At 35.5% G+C, this 20,229-nt stretch overlaps 1 protein-coding gene across 2 annotated transcripts; it reads right to left on the reverse strand.

The window, feature by feature from the left end:
- Window positions 1-1,203: 1,203 nt before the first annotated feature.
- LOC138695519 (oocyte zinc finger protein XlCOF6-like) lies at window positions 1,204-17,463 on the reverse strand. 2 transcript variants are annotated; one of them, XM_069819807.1, is made up of 5 exons: window positions 17,069-17,463; window positions 16,612-16,774; window positions 16,319-16,470; window positions 7,838-9,263; window positions 1,204-2,193 (listed from the first exon to the last, which is right to left on the reverse strand). In XM_069819807.1, the coding sequence occupies exons 2-4, from the start codon at window positions 16,729-16,731 to the stop codon at window positions 7,889-7,891; spliced, it is 1,647 nt and encodes a 548-aa protein (XP_069675908.1). In that variant the 5' UTR covers window positions 16,732-16,774; window positions 17,069-17,463; the 3' UTR covers window positions 1,204-2,193; window positions 7,838-7,888. The 2 variants fall into 2 exon arrangements, with proteins under 2 accessions (XP_069675908.1, XP_069675909.1); XM_069819808.1 differs by lacking the exon at window positions 17,069-17,463 and having other exon boundaries at window positions 16,319-16,466; window positions 16,612-16,744.
- Window positions 17,464-20,229: the final 2,766 nt, after the last annotated feature.

The raw sequence follows: 20,229 nt of genomic DNA on the forward strand, positions 1-20,229 counted from the left end.
ATAAGCAAATAAATAAATAAATATACACAGAGTGTTAAGAAAAACGCTTAGGTAGTATCTATGCATCACAAGGAAAAAATGTCCAATAAACGTGAGTCCTAAAATTAATAATTTTTACAAAAACGTAGTTTAAAATTCGTGTATTGGTGGCAGGTTAAAAGGGCCACTCATTCTACCCCATAGATTAACTGGTTCTCAGTATCAAAGTTTCTTAGCAAATCAATTGCCTGTCTGGCTGGAGGAAGTGCCAAACCATCAAAGACTACAAAAAATGTAGTTTATGCATGACGGAGCATCAGTCCATTTCCATAACACAGTCAGATGACATCTAACACAGGTATTTAATCTTCGATGAATTGGCCGGGGAGGTTCTGTACCATGGCCTGCTCATTCCCCAGATCTTAATCCAATAAACTTTGGTTATGGAGACACTTCGGGCCTTAGTGCATGTAACACCCACTGAAGATGTTCAAATACCACAAGAGCATGTCTTCAATGCCTGTCAGAACACCAGAGACCAGTTTGAAAGGTTGCGTAATTCCCTAAGACGTCGAACAGAAGGATGGAAGTCACATCGCACATCGAGCATTTGTATGAACAAATTAAGTTCTAAAATCTACGAACAATATTAATTTTAGGACACATGTTTATTAGATTTTTGTTTTACTTGTTTTGATGAGTTCTACCACCCCTTAAATATTAGATCCTTTTTTCTTAACACTCTGTGTATACAGTACATACAAGTACGCGAATAAGTAAGCAAATACATAGATAATAAATATATCATTAAGGATCGGTGCCTATTTCATTAACATTCCACCTCTTATCAGGTCTTTCTAAAGACCACTTTTATTAGATTCGTAATGTAGAATTTTATATGTAATTCTGGATTGATCAATATGCAGCAATGATTGATGATTTTTCCATTCAATTTTCTATTTATCCATATTGAATAAAGGTGGTATAGTTCTTAATTTCTGAAAGATATTTCTATTATATTTCTATCTGACCTGTTGCATACAATTTTCGTTGATAACAAGTCTTTTCAGACTGTTATTGAAATGAATGCTCCAAGTTAGAGGGTTAAAAAACTCTTAACATCTTCCACGAAAACAACAAAGCCAGAATGCGTCAAACAACTACAGAAATCTTAACAGAAAAATGTTCCTGTTGTACACGAATTGTAGGTGGAAAACCAAGAAAAGAAACAGTAGTAACATTCGGATTAGGAACAAGACACAACTATATTGATGAACATTTATACAAAATAAAGAATTCTAGATTCTTCTTATAGTCACTGTCTGTAATAAAGTCACCATAAAAATAATAAAGGGTTGGTTCTCTGCCAACATAAGAAAGTTTAACCACATGTGAAAGACACTTATGATACCTTCATGTAGAAAATAGTTTAAAACCACTAGTTCGATGTAAATGGAAGACAAAACAATATTAATGAAAACTAATATTTAAATAATCAGGACTAGACAAGATCTTCTGAATAATTCTCAGATAATAAATAAAAAGTTTAAAAATATGTTCATAATTAACATACTTGCATGTTTAAGTGTTCTTCAAATAATTACTTAATGATGAGATGTTCTCGACTACATATTATTTCATTTACATCTCCGAAGGAAAATTACATAAAACGATACATTTATAGCAAATTTCTGAGCAAAACAAAACAATAAAAAAATAAATAAAAACTGTAAACACAATAGCTGCAATATATTTTACTATCTACGTAATTTTCTTTCAGTACACTTACGCAGCAATTTTGAACGTTTCTCAGAAATATTGGAGGTAGCCAACATTTATATCAGATATACTGTACACACCATATTCCTATTACCATCAATTTTTCGATGTTCTCGTTGCATTCAGTTCAGATATACAGTTTAAGCATTTTCTGTTTACATTTGTCCTGTTCACTGTAAGTCTTTCACTGTGAAAATCAGTAACAAATGGCAAGTACTCATACTCCAAGACATAATTTATGAAATTCCACACTTTCACACAACACTCATTCTAATTCATATAAGCCACAATCTCATCCTAGTGAATACAAATCTCATATGCAGTTAAATATAATAAAACACACATTTAATACTGTCGGAATATCACTTCGAACTCCAAGAATAGTGCAGCAGTAATTCTTCTGGGGAAGACCGTGTTTCACAAGATTCTGTATTACTGAAATTGAAACAACAACGTGAAAGCATGAGTGCAATATAAAAAAAAATCCTTTCGAAATATAGGCCTGTTATTTAATGGTAACCTCAAACTTTAGATTCCTTTCTTAATTATAATTTATAGACAAGTAATATAGCACACTTCACTGCAGTGTAGTTTCACGAAAGCAAAAGGAACTCGAAACTGTAAGTGAAAACCCTTATGATGTATTTACATGTACAGTAGAATCTCTCTTAACTGGCACCAAAGGGACCAGGCTAGTTCCAGATAAGAGATTTTGCCGGATAATTGAATAAATACCTGTATATACAAAAAAAGTTCGTATTTCATGGTGTCAGATGTTGAAACTGTAGCTATGCGAAGCTTATTTCTCTATCACTTGCTCATAACTGAAGAAACATAAAAACTGTGTGGATTTTCTTTATTAGAACACATCACACAACACAAATAAGACATTAATTTTAGGTTCGAATATTAACTGAAAATGAAAGTTTGTGCGAACTTCCTAATGTGGCAACATTGACAGCGTGAACATAACTAAACAAACATAAAAACTGTGTGGATTTTCTTTATTAAAACACATCACACAACACAAATAATACACTAATTATAGGTTCGAATATTCACTAAAAACGAAAGTTCATGCGAACTTCCTAATGTGGCAAAACTGATGGCCCAAACTGTCAATGTGACAGATTTAAACTTTCTTTTTGGCCCAGTCAAAAGTGCCATTGTTTTGGTATTGCCGGTTGTTTGGGTGCCGGTTATGAGGGATTTTCCTGTATTTTAAAGATAATCAAATCTTACTAATAACTACTCCATAAATTTGAGTGGACTTTAAATAACTGGACCTATAAATTAATGGATTTTAAAGTAAAGGAAGAAGAAACTGGACATTTGGACTGCGGACATAAAAAAAATGGACATTTTGTCTGTGGACATAAAGAAGTGGACATATCATCCATGTGTATTTGGCTTACGGACATTTCTGCTTATTGGACATTTTGACTAGTGGCCTTCTTTAAGTGGACATTTTAGTAGTGGACTTCCTGTATATTGGTCATTGTGCTGTGGACGAATTGAATTGCAATGCAATTTCATAGATCATTCATAATGTTAAAACAACAATGGAAAGTGTGTACGTAACCCACACTATGTTGTAGGTCTACAAACAGTGTTTACACATCAAATACGTTTTGGTAATAAACTGTTATTTCAATTATAAAAAATAAATTTTAGGTTATTTATTTTTATAATGTATTTGATACTATAATAATAACATTAATTTATTAACGTTTATTCCTGAAACATTTCCAAGGTTCTTAATTTTGTATTTTATATGTGTTTTCAATGACTTTAATTTGAACTCTACACAAATTTCGGAACAGATGTATTACAGAGGCCATTCTTCCGATTGGTTGAATGGCATATATCAACAGGCCAGTTCAAAGAGGCAACAACTCAAAATTTGGATTTTTCGAGGTAGACATACTATGAGAATGGCAGAAAATTACTTTTCCTTGTTCAGCAGGCTACTCTTTTTTTCCATTTCAAATAATTCAAGGTTTATTTTATTATTATTTTTTTAATTCCAGGCTTTTCCAGGTTTTCTAGCACAGTAAATTTCAAGCTAATACGAGGTTTTAAGATGTGTAGACAGCTAGACACTCTCACTAAGCCTTTGGACGTAAACCAAGTCATGTTTATCTCAAAATAATGTAATAATGTTTAATAGAAAATGCAATTATTATGACTTCTGTACCTTACAAAAATATTTAATATTGGTACAAATCTTTGTAACTTCAGAACATATCTATTTTCCCATTTTTCAAGCATTTTTTTTTGCATCACAATGTATAAAGAATCAATAACACTCTTGTCTCAGAGGACTATCAGATTGAACATACATATTTCCTTAAAGAAGAATTTTTTTATTTTCTCCAGTGGTATAGTGGTTAACATGTGACTTCAAACCCAGTCAAGGGTGATGGATTATAAAGAATGATAAATGAGGCAGTAGAGCAAGTGGACAGCTTCAAATACTTGGGGTGTACTATAAGCAGTAACATGAGTTGCTGCCAGTAAGTCAAAAGGATAATAAATCCGTGGCGCTACAGCCCGTGAAGGGCCTAGACCAACCAGCCGGCTGCTGGCCTCACGCCCACATGCCGAAGCAGAGCAGACAATCATCCAACCAGAATGCAAGTATCGTGTGGTTAGCACGATGATCCCCCCAGCCGTTATAGCTGGCATTCACAACCAGATTTCGCTACCTATCGTAGCTCCCAAGTGCATCACGATGCTGGGTGGGCACCGGTCCCATACACTGGCCGAAATTTCATGAGAAAATTTCTTCTCCCATGAGGACTCAAACCAGCGTGCATTCCATAATGCAAGTCCTAGGCAGGATGCCTTAGACCGCGACACCACGGCGCGGGACAAATCAAAAGGATAGCAATGGCAAAAGAAATGTTTAAAAATAAAAAAGAAGCATCTTCTGCAGACCTCTGGAAAATGAACTAAGGAAGATGTGGAGTGTGGCATTGTATGGGGAACAAACATGGAAATTACAACGAAGTGAAGAGAAATGACTAGAAACATTTGAAATGTGTACATGGAGAAGAATGAAGCATGTGGAATCAACAGACAAAATAAGACACGAAGCTGTGTTGGAAAGAGTGGGTGAAGAAAGAATAATGCTGAAAGTGATCACGAAGAGGAAAAGGGATTGGTTTGGTCACTGGCTGAGAAGAAACTGTTTACTGAAGGATTCACTGAAAGGAATGGTGAACAGGAGAAGAGTACGGGGCAGAAGAAGATAACAGATGATAGACGACATTAAGGTATATGGATCATATGCAGACTAAGAGGAAGGCAGAAAATAGAAAAGATTGGAGAAAGCTGGGTTTGCAGTGAAAGACCTGTCCTTGAGCAGAACACTATGAATGAATGAAAAATCTTTAGGCTAAGGCTACACTGAAAGAGGCTTGCTTATTGCCTGATAGTTTGGTAGTTGCCTGGATGAGTAATCCAAGTAAACAAACAGTCGAGAACAATCGGGAGCGGTCACGCAGTGTGATCTGCAACCGGACGTGTCGCCTAGCAATTATCCAAGTGAACGAAACTGTTTTCTTTGGATAGGCACCAACCAGCTAACAGTATTTTTTCACACAACAGCTTAATATTATTGTTATGTGTTTGTAATAATAATAATAATAATAATAATAATAATAATAATAATAATAATGGATAATAACATTGATGATGAGAGAGGAACAGAGATTAAGGGTGTTCGAGAATAAGGTTCTTAGGAAAATATTTGGGGCTAAGAGGGATGAAGTTACAGGAGACTGGAGAAAGTTACACAATGCAGAACTTCACGCATTGTATTCTTCACCTGACATAATTAGGAACATTAAATCCAGACGTTTGAGATGGGCAGGGTATGTAGCACGTATGGGTGAATCCAGAAATGCATATAGAGTGTTAGTTGAGAGGCCGGAGGGAAAAGACCTTTGGGAAGGCCGAGACGTAGATAGGAGGATAATATTAAAATGGATTTGAGGGAGATGGGATATGATGATAGAGAATGAATTAATCTTGCACAGGATAGGGACCGATGGCAGGCTTATGTGAGGGTGGCAATGAACCTTAAAAGCCATTTGTAATTAAGTAATAATATTGATGAAACATTCATAGCAACTGTTTTCAAATGACAAACACTTTGAAATCCATCTGATGTGTTACATAAAAGTGCTGTTGTACTGAAAAAATCCTGGGAACCTGTAGCACAGGAATTAAACAATGACGTAAAGGCATGTCTCAAAAGTGTACACCAAACATGATGGTTGATATAGTAAATCATATTCCAAACAAGTGTTTTCCATAAATAGTTTTATAGTCAATTTTTAAAAAGGCATATTTGCACAGTTGAACGAACAAGCAAGGAATGAATGGCCACCAGATGCCACCATGACTGTGTGACGACCATGTATCTCACCTAGACAATAAACAAGCTTCATTTGTTGTGGCTGTAGTCTTAGAATGAGAGGGAATTAAAGAGGTCCATATCATAGATTTACGGGACATAGAAAGACCCAGTCCCTAATAGAGGGTTCTTGACAAAGTTCATTGGTTATTTCTCAATGAAGTTGAAGTTCAATGCTGAGTAATGTTGAAATCTGCTACTAGTACTTCAAAAAATCTTACAATGATGAATTTGCTACTTTCTCTATATTATGAACTTTTTCAAATCAAATTTAAAATAATTTTCTATGTGGAGGAGCATCAGCAACTCATCTACAAAAAATATCTGTTCTTCAAAGCTCAGCCTTAAGATTATGCCTAGGAGTACCAAAAACCACATCAACTGTTACCCTAGAAATCGAATTCAACCAATCAGACACTATATATTACAAAAGGATCTAAAAATACATTTAAAATTGCAAGCCTCATCCACATCTCAGATATTCTTCAAACTGTCAGATGATATTCTGTGTAATTTCTATAAAATAAAAAAAGAAGAAATACCAATCTATATCACAGATACACTCATTGCTAAAACTCCAGTTGTGAACGAAATTCCTCCATGGAAATGGGTGATTCCAGAAAATAGCACACAAATTCCAGGAAATCATTCCAAAAATGATCCTCCATACATTCTTAAGTTAGATGTCATGGAACTACTCTGCAGCACATATAAGGATCACCTTCAAATTTATACAGATGGATCTCTAAATTCAAATAATGGGACATCATGAGAAGGGTATTATATTCCAAAATATCAAGAAAGTTATTTCATACCATGTTCATCTTCCTCCAGTCTTGACACTGAATTGCTAGCTATTGATGCTGCTCTTCAGTGTGTTACTCAAATTTCTGAAAAATCTATTTGCATACTTACTGACTCCAAGGGGGCTATATTTAATATAATTAAATATGTACCAAACCTATATGCACATAGAATTATTCCAATTCAGAAACAACTAAGTAAACTAAAAGAACTCCAAAAGGAAATAACATTTCAATGGATACCTAGTCATTGTGGTATACCTGGAAACGAGAAAGTCGATAATATTGCAAAACAGGCAACATATTTGCAACCAAGACCTCTTCAATGCTTTTGCTTCAGTAAAGTCTCATTTTACAAACCTATGGATCAACAATTGGCTCTCTTCTGACAAAGGAAAAATTTTAGTCTGTACAAAAGAAACCAAATGACCTGAAAATGTACAAAAACTTGCCCAGACATGTTCAAACATTTTTAACAAGAGCCAGAACAGGTCACATTGTCACACAATTGTACCTACACCGATTTCACATTTCTGATAATCCTACTTGTCTGTGGTGTAATAATCATGATGAAGATCTGGAACACATTCTTCTATACTGTCCATCCATAAACCACAAAAGAAGTAAATTAAAATCATCAGTACCAGTTGCAGAAGACACAGCCCTGCAGTATACGTATATTGACTACACCCCAACTCTGGCTACTAGCAACAGGCATCTATAATGAACACCGATCAAAATACCCCTCATTTCTCGTGAAAAACAACAACTGAATAGACTACAGTGGACTATAGCGGACTTTATGTTTTCAGCAAACAGCTGGATACATTAAGAAGATTGATTGATTACTTACCATTCTTTTTAAACATCCAATATCAATGATCCCTGATAAGAGTTCACGTCTTTATAATGGCGCATTTATGACTACATCAGTGATGTGATTGGTCTCATGTAGTCTGATGTGGCGGGTGAGGTTGGCTTTGTGGATGAAAGTCTTGTGACAGAAGGGGCACACATGCGAAGACACACCTGCATGCACCTTCATGTGCGAATCGAGTGTATGCTTGTGTGCGAATGCTTTGTTACACTCTTTACATGGGAACATCTTCACATCACTGTGTGTGCGCATGTGCACCTTCAGTGCATCCTTCATCCAGAAGGCCTTGCGACAGACTTCGCAGCGAAAGCCCCTCTCACCGGTATGCTTGAGGTAGTGACGCTTCAGAGCAAAGACGTTGTAATACGACTGGGAGCATTGGTCGCACATGAACTGGGGACTCTCCCCGTTATGTACCATCATGTGACAGTCGAGGGACTGCTTCTTCATGAAGCTTTTTTCACACATGGTACATTTGTAAGGCTTTTCAGGTGCGTGGATTTTCATATGGTTTTTCAGCGTCCCTTTCAACGGAAAAGACTTACCACAAACAGTACACTTAAACGGACGGAAATCTGTATGGTTTACATAATGTCTTTTGAACTCTGCACAGATCGCGTACTCTTTTGGACACTTATCACATTTAAATTCCTTATTAGCAGCATGTGAATTCATGTGCTGTACGAAAGTGCTCTTGTAGACAAACGCTTTCTGACACAAATCACAAACAAAAGGTTTCTCGCCTGTGTGTAATGTATAATGTAAATCATGCTTCTGTCTCGTTTTGAACGCCTTATCACATTGATCGCATGGGTATCGGTTCACAGATGTGTGTACAACTCTTATGTGCCGCATCAGTTGTTTTCGTTCAGGATAAACTTTGTTGCAAGGTTCACATATGAAAGGAGCCTCAGAGTGTCGTTTCATATGGAAGTGAAGACTTGACTTGGTCTTGAAGCATGATCCACACTCATTGCACTTGAAGCGTCTCTCTGTTGTGTGCTTGCGTTTGTGTGTTGCTAGGTGACTACGCTCCCTGAAAGCCATGCCGCACACCTCACACGGATACGAATCTCTCCTGCCCTTTGGGTTGTCCTTGCTCTGTTTCTTACCACTTCCTCTATCAAATTCGTGGCCGTCATTTTCATTCTGTCCTCTACTAGGAACATTGTCACTGTCATTTTCATCATTGCTACCGTCATCATCATCATCATCATCATCATCATCATTATCAGCATCATCAGTATCATTATCATCATCCCTGCTGTTATCATCGCTGCTGAGGTCATCACTTTTTTGAACTTCTTCCTTGTGGGTAGATGGAGGCTCACTTTTGGATTCTGCAGAACGGAGTGGCTTTATTCTCGCTTTCTTCAGGGCAGTGAGGTCACTGACAGCTTTCCTGCAAAAAGGAGCACTACATAATATTATGAGCGAAAATATATGTCATTAACTACAGTGCGTATACTAACTGGTTCCGCAGGAGAAGTGGCAAGCAGAATGCGGAGACTCGAGGAGTTGTGTTGGTATCGTGCAGGTAGAGTCAATGACCTTGGCTGCATTGAATGGTTGAGGGTGGGAGGGAGCTAGAGAGGAGATGTAATATTCCTACGTGTTCCAACCAGTGCTACACAGTACCAACTTTACATCACTGCCGGGTCGAATACTGCCGCTTGCTTCATTGCGGAGCCAGTTAGTATACGCACTGTACCATTACAATCTACCAACTATTCCGTGAGAAAAACAACAGAGACAAAATGTAACAACTATTACTAGGGATATGAATTTGTGGTGATTATTTTATCTCTATTTTGGTGTTTATTTGTTCATGATTTCGATTAATATTTTGTGGAAATATTAAATGTTTTGGTTAATATTTCATGAAAATATCAGCTAGGATAAGGCACACCTACAAATTAATATTAAGGCCTATGTATAACAATATGTAAAAATCCAGTTACTAATTTTATTACAATTTTTTTGAAACTTTTAATATTGTATAAGTAAAAACTGTTCTTGAAAAAGTAGGCCTACTTCCAATCATTGCTTAACATCAGTTTCCACAAATTTAGAAAAAGAATTCAAAAATACCAATCCACAATTCAGGGTATGTTCAATTTGATCCCAAGCAGCAAATCTTACGCTCGTTTACAGCATTTACCTATATTCTGCTCTTGAATATAAAGACTGAGAATATTTTCAACATTTGAACATGACAAACAAACTTCGTCAGATAAAATATCTTTATATGGCGGAAATCCACTGTATCAATGTTTGAGACAGAAAACCGCAACATTTGAAGACATGTTGAAGCAAAACTGTTGATGTCCTCATCTGATTCAAAGAGTTTGTGAATTACTATTATGCAAACTTTTGGGTCTCTGCAAATACATTGTAGGATCGTTGTATACAGCTGACGCAAAATTTCAATTTTTAAATTTTATTTGAAAGGATTATATGTTTGTTTTCGCGAGTATTTAGCAGGGGAGAACATGTTTCAAGTACTAATTTCGTGACTATGAGGCTACTTCGTTGAAATCATCAGATTTCGTGGTTAAATGTCATTCATTTTCTAGATTCCCTTTGTGAATGGACTACAGAGCATGTGTGAGACAGTTTTTCGCATGTTGCATGACCTTCGTGCTGGTTGTGCCAATCCCCAGGAACATTTACAATCTTAATGGTAGAGGTCTTCATTTGTACACTCTGTAGGAAATGCTTTACTGCTGTGGTAGACCAGCATGATGAAATGGCATTTCCCCCGTTTTTGATGGAACAGTTATACCACTGTGATTCGGTCCCCAGAGCCTCGTATGTTGAGAACAGGTTGCACCATGGGAAGGTGAGGATGGGATTTGAGTAGGAGAGGTTATGGAATGCACTTCACTACTCCTTGCAACCCAGCTAACTATAATTTTTCATATTATTCAATGAAATAAGTTATTAAAAATAAAATTAAAAGTAAATATAATTTCCAAATATTAAATACTACAGAACATTCGCATTGGAAAAATTTACTAGAAAGACCTCATTTAATTCCTACTCGACCTATCACGTAAATCTGCTGTGGCTATGTTCAGACTCCTTACTGGTCATGATTGTCTGGGTAAATATCTATATATATAATTTGAACTGGTAATGAAATTACGGGAAAACAGCTGAACAGATTTTAATAAATGACCCCTCATTTTGAAGCTTGGAACTCAACGTTTTTCAGAAAAATAGTAGTTTTCAGTGAAATGTCAATTTTTCAACATAATTTTCCTATTTTCCAAAATCCATCTGTCATCAGTTTTGAGAACTAGCTAATTGCATTTCAGAATAAAATAAAACACACACTACAGTAAACAATATTACACGAAGGCCATGATCTGCAAGAATGCTGACATATTTAGAGTTCAAATTAAATTGGTTATTAAAAACTTAACTTACTAAAAATAATTTACAGATTCGATTCTGTGGTGTGTAATTTTCTGGGTACAGCTGTGTATTGGATATTAAAAACTACAAAACTTGAGGTGGTTTGATGACATTATTACCATTAGAAATGAAATATTATTGTAGTTAATGCCATGATGTGACTATTTTTCATTAATTATACATATTAATGTTATATTGATAATATGAAAGTGAAACGTTTTTGGGGTTATATAAGTAGATGTAGAGAATAACTTAAATTAGATTTTGATTTCTATATTTTACTGAGTGGCGGCTATATAGTATATATAGTATATGTTACTGAAAGCTATAAAACTTACGTAAGATAATAATATTATTAAAAATCAAATATTTTTATAGTTATTAATCAAGTGGGGGTGGGTCTTTTTCATATATTTAATGGTGGTGTGGTGTAGATATTTATATGCGTGGTTTTCTTCAGTATTGGCTTGAGAGAGAATATCTTTCATTATTATGGAAGCAAATAACTTTCAGAATGTCTGGTATTCTTCATTGAAAATAAATCTGAAAAATGTTTATTTGAACGTCTAATGAACTTAGTTTGCAGTATTTGCTGCACAAGCCACTAGTTTACATAGGATTGGCATCCTACTCCAAATTGTGTATTGTGTTCTCAAGAAAAAAAAATTGATATGAATCATTTAACACACTGTGAATCACTTCAACAAAATGGAAGTCTTACATCTAAATACTGGGAAGCAAGAGAGAAAATAACTAGATTGTTAAATCAAGATCATTAGATACTTACCTAAAATAAAGCTACATAAGTTATTTATTTTTATTTTTAAAGCAATAATAACAATTAGTGGTAATGGTAAGTGAATGTTCACAAGATATGATTTGTGACTGTCTTGCAGGACGCATTATGGAAGTCAAAAGTGCAACTATGGACAATGAAAGTGCCACTTAGTGTTTTAATGGTATGGAAATAAAACAATTGTACAAGACTCCATGTGTCCATTTCAAAGTTTATATTTATTATTTTTATTGACTTAATTATATACAGCCATCAAGTAATCAAGACTTTTCTCACTTCAATTTTTAAGCATATTTTATTTGGAGAAAAATTACTTACTCCTGAAGATCTCTTAAAAGTATGTCGCTGTGCAGTGTTCACTAAAAGAATACAAAATAATTTGTTTGAATATACACATCCAGTCAGCCAACACAACACAGACACACAGCATTTCGATCCATGGTACACAGGTTAACCAACATATCAATGAACCAACAAGACTATAATGAAGAAATACACACTATTAAATACCGGTACGTAATACAAGAGAATGGATACAACCCCAACATAATCTAGACATCACAAAAGGGCAAAACATACAGTAATTACAAGAAACAAAGAAACACAAACACAAGAACACACTAATATATGAAAACAAAAATACACACAAGATTACATCTTCATTCAGGAAATTAAAATAGAACATAGCTTTACGGAATACAAAACACATACAAAAACACCTCAACACACAAATAAGTAAAACAAACAAAAGTAATCTAACAGGAGTTTACAAATTAAGATGTAATAGTTGTAATGACGTCTACATCGGACAAACTGGGAGATCTTTTCAAACATGATAAAAAGAACTCATCACAGACGTAACCAAAACACACAACACTTCCACCTACGCAGAATATATCACCAACACCAACTACAACTACAGCAACATAGAATAAAACTTGGAAATCTAATATATTGAACCACAAAGCCATAAATTAAACACACTAGAACAATACGAAATATATAGACATACAAAAACACATGCACAACACAACCTCAACACACAACTAAGTTTTAGAACACACACCCTACTTGACACAACACTACCGATCATAATCCACCAGGCACCAAAAATAAGAAACAAGTGCAGGATCTTACTAGAAATCTGAAGATAATGGACAATAACCTGAAACTAGTCATTAACTAAGGAAAAATACCATAATAGTTTCAATAAACACAAGACCCAACCTATTCCTATTTCTCAGTTTCAGCATCATTCTTTCTTCTCCCACTCTTTCCAACACAGCTTCATTTCTTATTCTGTCTGATCATTTCACACGCTCCAGTCTTTTTCATATCCACATTTCAAATGCTTCTAGTTGTTTCTTTTCACTTCGTCGTAATGTCCATACAATAGCACACTAAATTAACAGTGCTTTACACGTACCTAATTTAAGCTGCAAGATTTTGTATCCATTTCAGTTAGCCTATTTGGGCTGTGATGTTTAGTATAAAAAATAGACAGACATTGATAAAAGATTAAATATAGCCTATTTCAGTGTATGTTTGGTAAAATTAGAAAACTAGAAAACTTTAAGAAACAAAACAAGACGAGAGACTCAATAATTTAAGTTTTATGAAACATACGAAATGAAGAATTAAATGTTTAACAGTACAAGCCTAGAAGTTGCAAAAATGTGAGCCAACCTTGCAGTTGTTGACAAGATAGGCCTAGTTTCCTCTGATGTCACGATACAGTATGTCAGTCAAGAGGCCTAATATTTGTAGAACAAGAAAAAGCTTATCTGAGTATGAGAAGTGCAGTCAGTAGGCTAAATTTGTGTGTGTCCAATGTTTGATTTTCTCCACTTTCTGACTTGTAAGTCTGTAGGAAGATTGAGCATAGGTAAAACTTAAATGCTTCTATTTTCTCAATGGCTAAACACAGAAGTTCCATATAATGTTATAAAGAGGATATTTATATTATTGCCTTATAGGCTAAGGTTACCAGACTTTTTCAGGGACAATCCCCGAAAAAAATTCGTCCCTGGAATGTCCCCGAACTTAGTAATTTGTCCCCAGATATTTCCGAATTTAAAAATTGTTAATTACACTAAACAACAAGAATTTTGCTCCGACTTAAAACAATGTGTCCCTTATAGTTTGATGTGCACTGAATCCGAAAATGCATTTCTTTTCTTCGTATCACGTAAGGTTTTTAAGATATACTATGATTTCACTTTTCGATAAGCGCTCCCCCAGGCAACATCTGGTGCGGGTTGGAGGTATAAACCAAAACAAAAGCTAATGCATTTTATGAGTTTATGACTTATTTCCGATTTCTTATGGTTGTTGGCATGTTATTTTGTACTTAAAATAAATAAACTGATGTTGGTCCCTTCTATTAAGTAAATATCATAACAGTTCAAGGTGAGGTCTATGCAATGAACAAACAAGGGTGTGAGTTTCAGTATTTAAAAGAAAATTTTACCAGTTTGAGTGAAGGCAAATTAAAAGAGGACATTTTCATTGGTCCACAAATTCAAAAAGTTATGGCTGATCCTTCGTTTGAGGAAAAACTTTCCGTTACAGGCCGAGCTTTCAAAGATTTTTGCTTGAATTTCCTTGGAGATTCTACAGTAGAAAACTACATAGAACTTGTTGTGGAAACCATGTTAAGTACATATGACAAAATGTCTCTCACAATACACTTTTTACATTCTCATTTGGATTTATTTCCTCCTAACTTTGAAGCAGTAAGCGACGAGCATGGTGAAAGATTTCATCAAGAAATATCTGAAATGGAAAGGTGATATAAAGGAAGATCATCATCTAGCATGCTTGCAGACTATTGTTGGTTCCTTGTAAAATACAGTCCCGGGTCTAGTTATAAACAGAAGTCATCCAGAAAATTATTTTAAATTTAAGTTCAAATTCCGAGATTTTTCTCATGATACGCATGCAATATTTTTATTGTTGTTATGCTTTAAACTAACTTATGTAACATCATTTTTGTATCCAGTACACATTTTTCAAGTATTGTGAGGAATTTTGAATCCTTAGTGTGTTGTAATTTTATCAGTAGCAGTGAAAAATTAAAAACAAATAAGTTTAGTCATAAAATATTCAATTCATTTTTTTTATCTCGGAGCAAGACAAACACTAAAAATTTGTTGTTCAGCGTTATTATAATTTTATGAAAATGCTGTTGAATATCTTTGTGCCTGGATTATTCTTCACAAGATACAATATCTGTGGAATGTATATTGCCGATATATCCTCCAGAAAGAGAAAAATTTGAAGAGACAGTCCATTATTTTTTGCTAATGTAGCTAGGTGGACTTGGCATGGATGAAATAATTTATTTTATGAAATTTCTTGCTTGAAGAAATATGTGACTTCAGAGAAAAAGCAAATGAAATTAAGAAAATGCTGACCTGTGATGGAATGAAATTGTTAAAATTTTCTCTGAGAAGATAATTTTCTATGCACAAATCCAGAAGTTGATTCTATGCACAAATCCTTGCCATTCTGGAAGTGATGCTCCAGTGAAGAAAATGTTTTCTTATGGGTAGGAACATGATGAATGAGTTTAGAGACTGTTTGAGCCATGCTTGCTATCTTAGTCAACTTCAACATGACCTACCAGGAATTTGCTGCAAAATTGGGATCCAGAGAAGACGTGTTTAAAAAAATCACTCTTTGGAAAATACCAGTCATTAAGTAGAATGAATATTTTTACTGTGTAAATAGAATGAATATTTTTTTAAATTCTTTTAAGGTGCCATAAAGTGGGGTGACTTTGAACAGTAATTTAGTGGCTTTCTAAATTAAATACTGTACCCTATTCCGAAAAACTGAACTAGTTTACTGACAACTTAAACAGTTTTTTCGCAATTGGGTACAGCATTTAATTTAGAAAGGTGCTAAATTACTGTTCAAAATCACCTCGGCATTCAAAGTCACCTCACTTTACGGGTATGTAAAAACATTATAGCCTAAGTGAATGAGAAACTAACAGGAATGTTAAAAGTATTTTTTTCATATATCGGTAGCTGTCCTCAGAAATTGTAAAAAAAATCTGGTAACCTTAATATAGCCCTACGCAGTGGGAAGATGGATCTTAGAAGGAGTCTATGCAAATGTTCTGCAAAACAAGTATGGTACCGGTACCGGTTTTACAGTGATTTGTTGATATCACAGTATAGGATTATATTAAAAGCTGATGCATTACTATACAGTATGAACTAGGCCCTACTTACTCTTTACAGACGAATTCTTGACTAGGAGTGGAGATTTTTTGTTGAGTTTTGTTGACACTGGTGGATTTGGAATTATTCACATACAACAGCATAGATGGGTCCAGCGTTACCTCGACTATCTCTTGTCTCACAGCGACTTCGTCCAACTCTACCTGCACCAATGCCAGAATTTAGTGAGTTGATAGAGACACATCTTTAGGCCTACTGACAATAAAGAAATGCATATAAATCTACTGATTACAGGTACCTTGAGTTAAATATACTTTACAACCTGGTGTATATTAATACATTACCTCTGGCTCATCTTCATACTCCTCACACTCCTCAGATGTCACAGAAGCTGAATCAGGAGGGGATGACTGCTTCCCTCTGTTTATAGCTGTTTCTGCCTGAAGTCTGTTCGCTGTTTCCATCACTCTAAAAATTGGGCTCCATCATATGGACGAGTTAAATTTCCTGGATCATAAAAGAGCTTGTCAAATGAAGGACTTACATATTTCACTTCCAGCAAGACAGTCTGAGAATATGTCTCCTGTATTTGAATGGAAAACGTAGCCTACAGATATCTTCAAAATATAATTCATTTTTCATGAACTCCTGCTTATGTTTCACTGAAAGGAATGGTAGATGAGGTTCAGACAAATGTTGTGATCTACTGTTCATAATACTATGCATTTTAAGGTCTCCGAACTTGCAGCTCTTACTTCTGCAACATAAATAACCTCAAATAATAACCATAACCTCTCTCACCAGCAATAATATTTTCGAAGACAGGCGCTTATTTAAAACAGTGAAACATTAAAACAACATAAACAACAAACATTGTTGATATACACTGGAATCTTTACACAAGCATTATATTTTTAACTTTTCAAATGCAGAATAATTGCCATTATTTACAAACATGAGCCATATAAACTGCTCACCATGCATATTCGTACACACTATATCAATTTTCAAAACAACTGGATAGTCACAGCGATCAAGAAACCGAAGACTATTAATTTATGACGTGTGATTTATTTGGATTCAATTAAACATCGCAGATACACCAATTTAAAATTCTATACATATAGGCGCATTATAAATAATTTAGACTTTCACCCATTATATCGTCCATTGAAGTTCTGCGTTAATTTCATTTTTTAGCTAATTTTATTCTATTGGCAAAGTGGATAGCAATTGGCATTGATCTCGACAGGCAGTGTGGCCTTCGTCGCAATAATACGTGATAATACCACAGTCTTTTATATACTAGACTGTAATAAAAACTTGGAGCAATGATTTTTTATATCGTAAAGTGCAAACATTAGGTTCAGGGGAGAGAACCATGACTATAATTAGAGCACTTTAGGGGAATATAGTGCTTTCACTATAATAATAATAATAATAATAATAATAATAATAATAATAATAATAATAATAATAATAACAACAACAACTTTTCTATGCAAAAAAAAGTCTACGATATTCGGTCACATTTTTAACTCGAAAATGGATAATTTCTCTGCAATATCATTTGGGGTTTTCATTATATCATACGTAGTATCTTCGAATTTTTATCTGTGTTATTTCGTTACTGCCCCTGTATGGTTCCGCGCCCTAATAATTTTTCGATCATTTTTTCGGTACCATACCTGTCTAGAAAACACTATAAAAACTAGACTAGTATTACTTCTACTGTAGAAGTGGCGTCATGTGAAAAAATCATATACATGCACAATATGGCATGCAGTACAACAATTTATTTAAAATCTGTTTTGAGATCATATTAATCTATATATATATATATATATATATATATATATATATATATATATATATATTTTAAGAAAACACCAGGATTTTAGAGATTTCGCTTTGAAATATGCCACATCACCTTGATATAAATATGTTTTTTAAAACACATACCTTTTCTTGATGAATACGGGTACTACTGGTTGATCTTTTTTACTTTTCACATGTTGAACACGGCTTAATAATGCTGCAGCCTCTAGCAAAGTTCAGGGACTAACCAGCTGGATTCATGTACCGAGGCTACGCTCGGGCGTGGATCCAAATCTCGTTTGGACTATCTGGCTTGGTTTTCTCCGATATTTGCCCAACTAAAAAGCGAATGTCACGTAATTTCACAGCGAATCTGCGGACTCATCTAGACAAATTCTATCTTATCATCTTGCCCTTTGGTGGTTCCTTCTGGCGAGGGACTGAGTAGAGTCCCTCGAAGAGTGACTTTGCAATGTCCCTCGTGTAGTAGTAGTAGTAGTAGTAGTAAGTTAGTAGTAATATTTCTAACGGCTCCTTCAAGTTCAAGATCAATAAATGTAAACAACAGCAAATTATTCTTAAGGTAAGAGCACACTACGGGCTCAGCGTACCAAATTGCATCGCAGAAATCTACGCGGATCGCTGGCATAAATTTTATTTCATAAATGAACCATCGCACACTGTTGACGGGGTGGAACGAGGCACATAGACACGCGCACAGCTTGAAGCAACTGGGCGTTCTTCCGATCCAATCTGTTCCCGAATTGTGATTTTTGCAGATCACGTCGCAAAAGTCATGTAATTCAGAATATATTTTATCGTATAAAACAGATATTATGACTACGTTTTTGTGCTTTACTCCTTTTTCTTCTTTCAATTCCCCGCCAACAGCAGTCGAAATAAAGTCCTTCATCCGAACTGTCCATTTTAAATAGGATGTGGTCGCAGGCGGTGTAGGTCGAAAACTGAAAGGAAATCTTGTGTTTGAATGCTATGAGTTGCACACCGACACGTCCCTAGTATAATTTTTGCGATGCATTCACCTGGCTATAGTGTGCTCGATTCTTTAGAACCAATATCCGCACAGCATTTTTAAGGTCGTCATGTAAACGGGAATAGTTTGCGATTATAGAAATGACTCCTAGGAAAAACGGACCAACGGCGTAGCTCAGGAGCTAGGAGTGTATGTTGCTCAAGTGCTAGCGCGCTGATCTTCGATCCAGGCGGCCAGGGTTCAATCCCCGGTCAGGTGTGATGGAATTTACGGTGGACAAAGTAGACGTTGCAAAGAGCTTTTCTCGGGGAATTCCCGTTTCCCTTTATCATTTCACCAACACTCTCCACTTCAACTACATTTTTTACTTTTTTCATCATAATCTCCGTTTCTTTCTCCCACTTCGGGCTTGCGCTCGATTCTGAGACGCCGCCGAACTTCGGCCCAGTGGTAATAGTGTTATGTACCGTGTGCTCTTCCCTGGGCTCATGGTACTTAAGGACAGAAGTTGAGGGATGCGGTAATGCCTACGTGGAAAGGTAAAGAAATTTTGCAGGCTGTCGGAAAGTTTGGGGGCGGCCCATAGGGGAATCTGTAGAGAGAGTGGGTCTTAGGGCATGCACATCATTCCATCCCAGGTAGCACAATGGGCCCATCCAAGCGGCCTACGTGTGAGGGCAGTTCCCTTAAGTGGAAATAGTGTAGTATAGCTCAGGCGCTAGCACGTGTACCTACTGATCCGGAACTGTCGTCGTGGGTTCGGTTCTCGTTTGTGCTCATTACCTGGTAGGAGTTTCCTGATGATTTCTCCAAATGTAAGGCGAATGTCAGGAAATATGCCGAATCTTCGGCCTCACCTCACTAAATACCAAATCGCTAACACCAGTTCCACCGATGCTAAATAACTTAGTACAGTTGATACAGAGTCGTTAAATAACGGACTAAACAAAAAAGGTAAAAATCGTCACTGAGTGAGATCCAGAAGGAGTGTTTTTCTACATATTTTATGAATTTTACGCGTAATTTACGTCTCACAAAAAAAAAAAAAACATTTTTACGTATAATACATTGCACAACTCTCCTACTGACAGACAGTAATCTCCGTGGTATCTCCGGTGTTGAAAAGCAATCCTTAGGATTACACACCCAC

This window comes from Periplaneta americana, chromosome 1 (genome assembly GCF_040183065.1).
Source record: "Periplaneta americana isolate PAMFEO1 chromosome 1, P.americana_PAMFEO1_priV1, whole genome shotgun sequence".
NCBI classification, from domain to species: Eukaryota; Metazoa; Arthropoda; class Insecta; order Blattodea; family Blattidae; genus Periplaneta; species Periplaneta americana.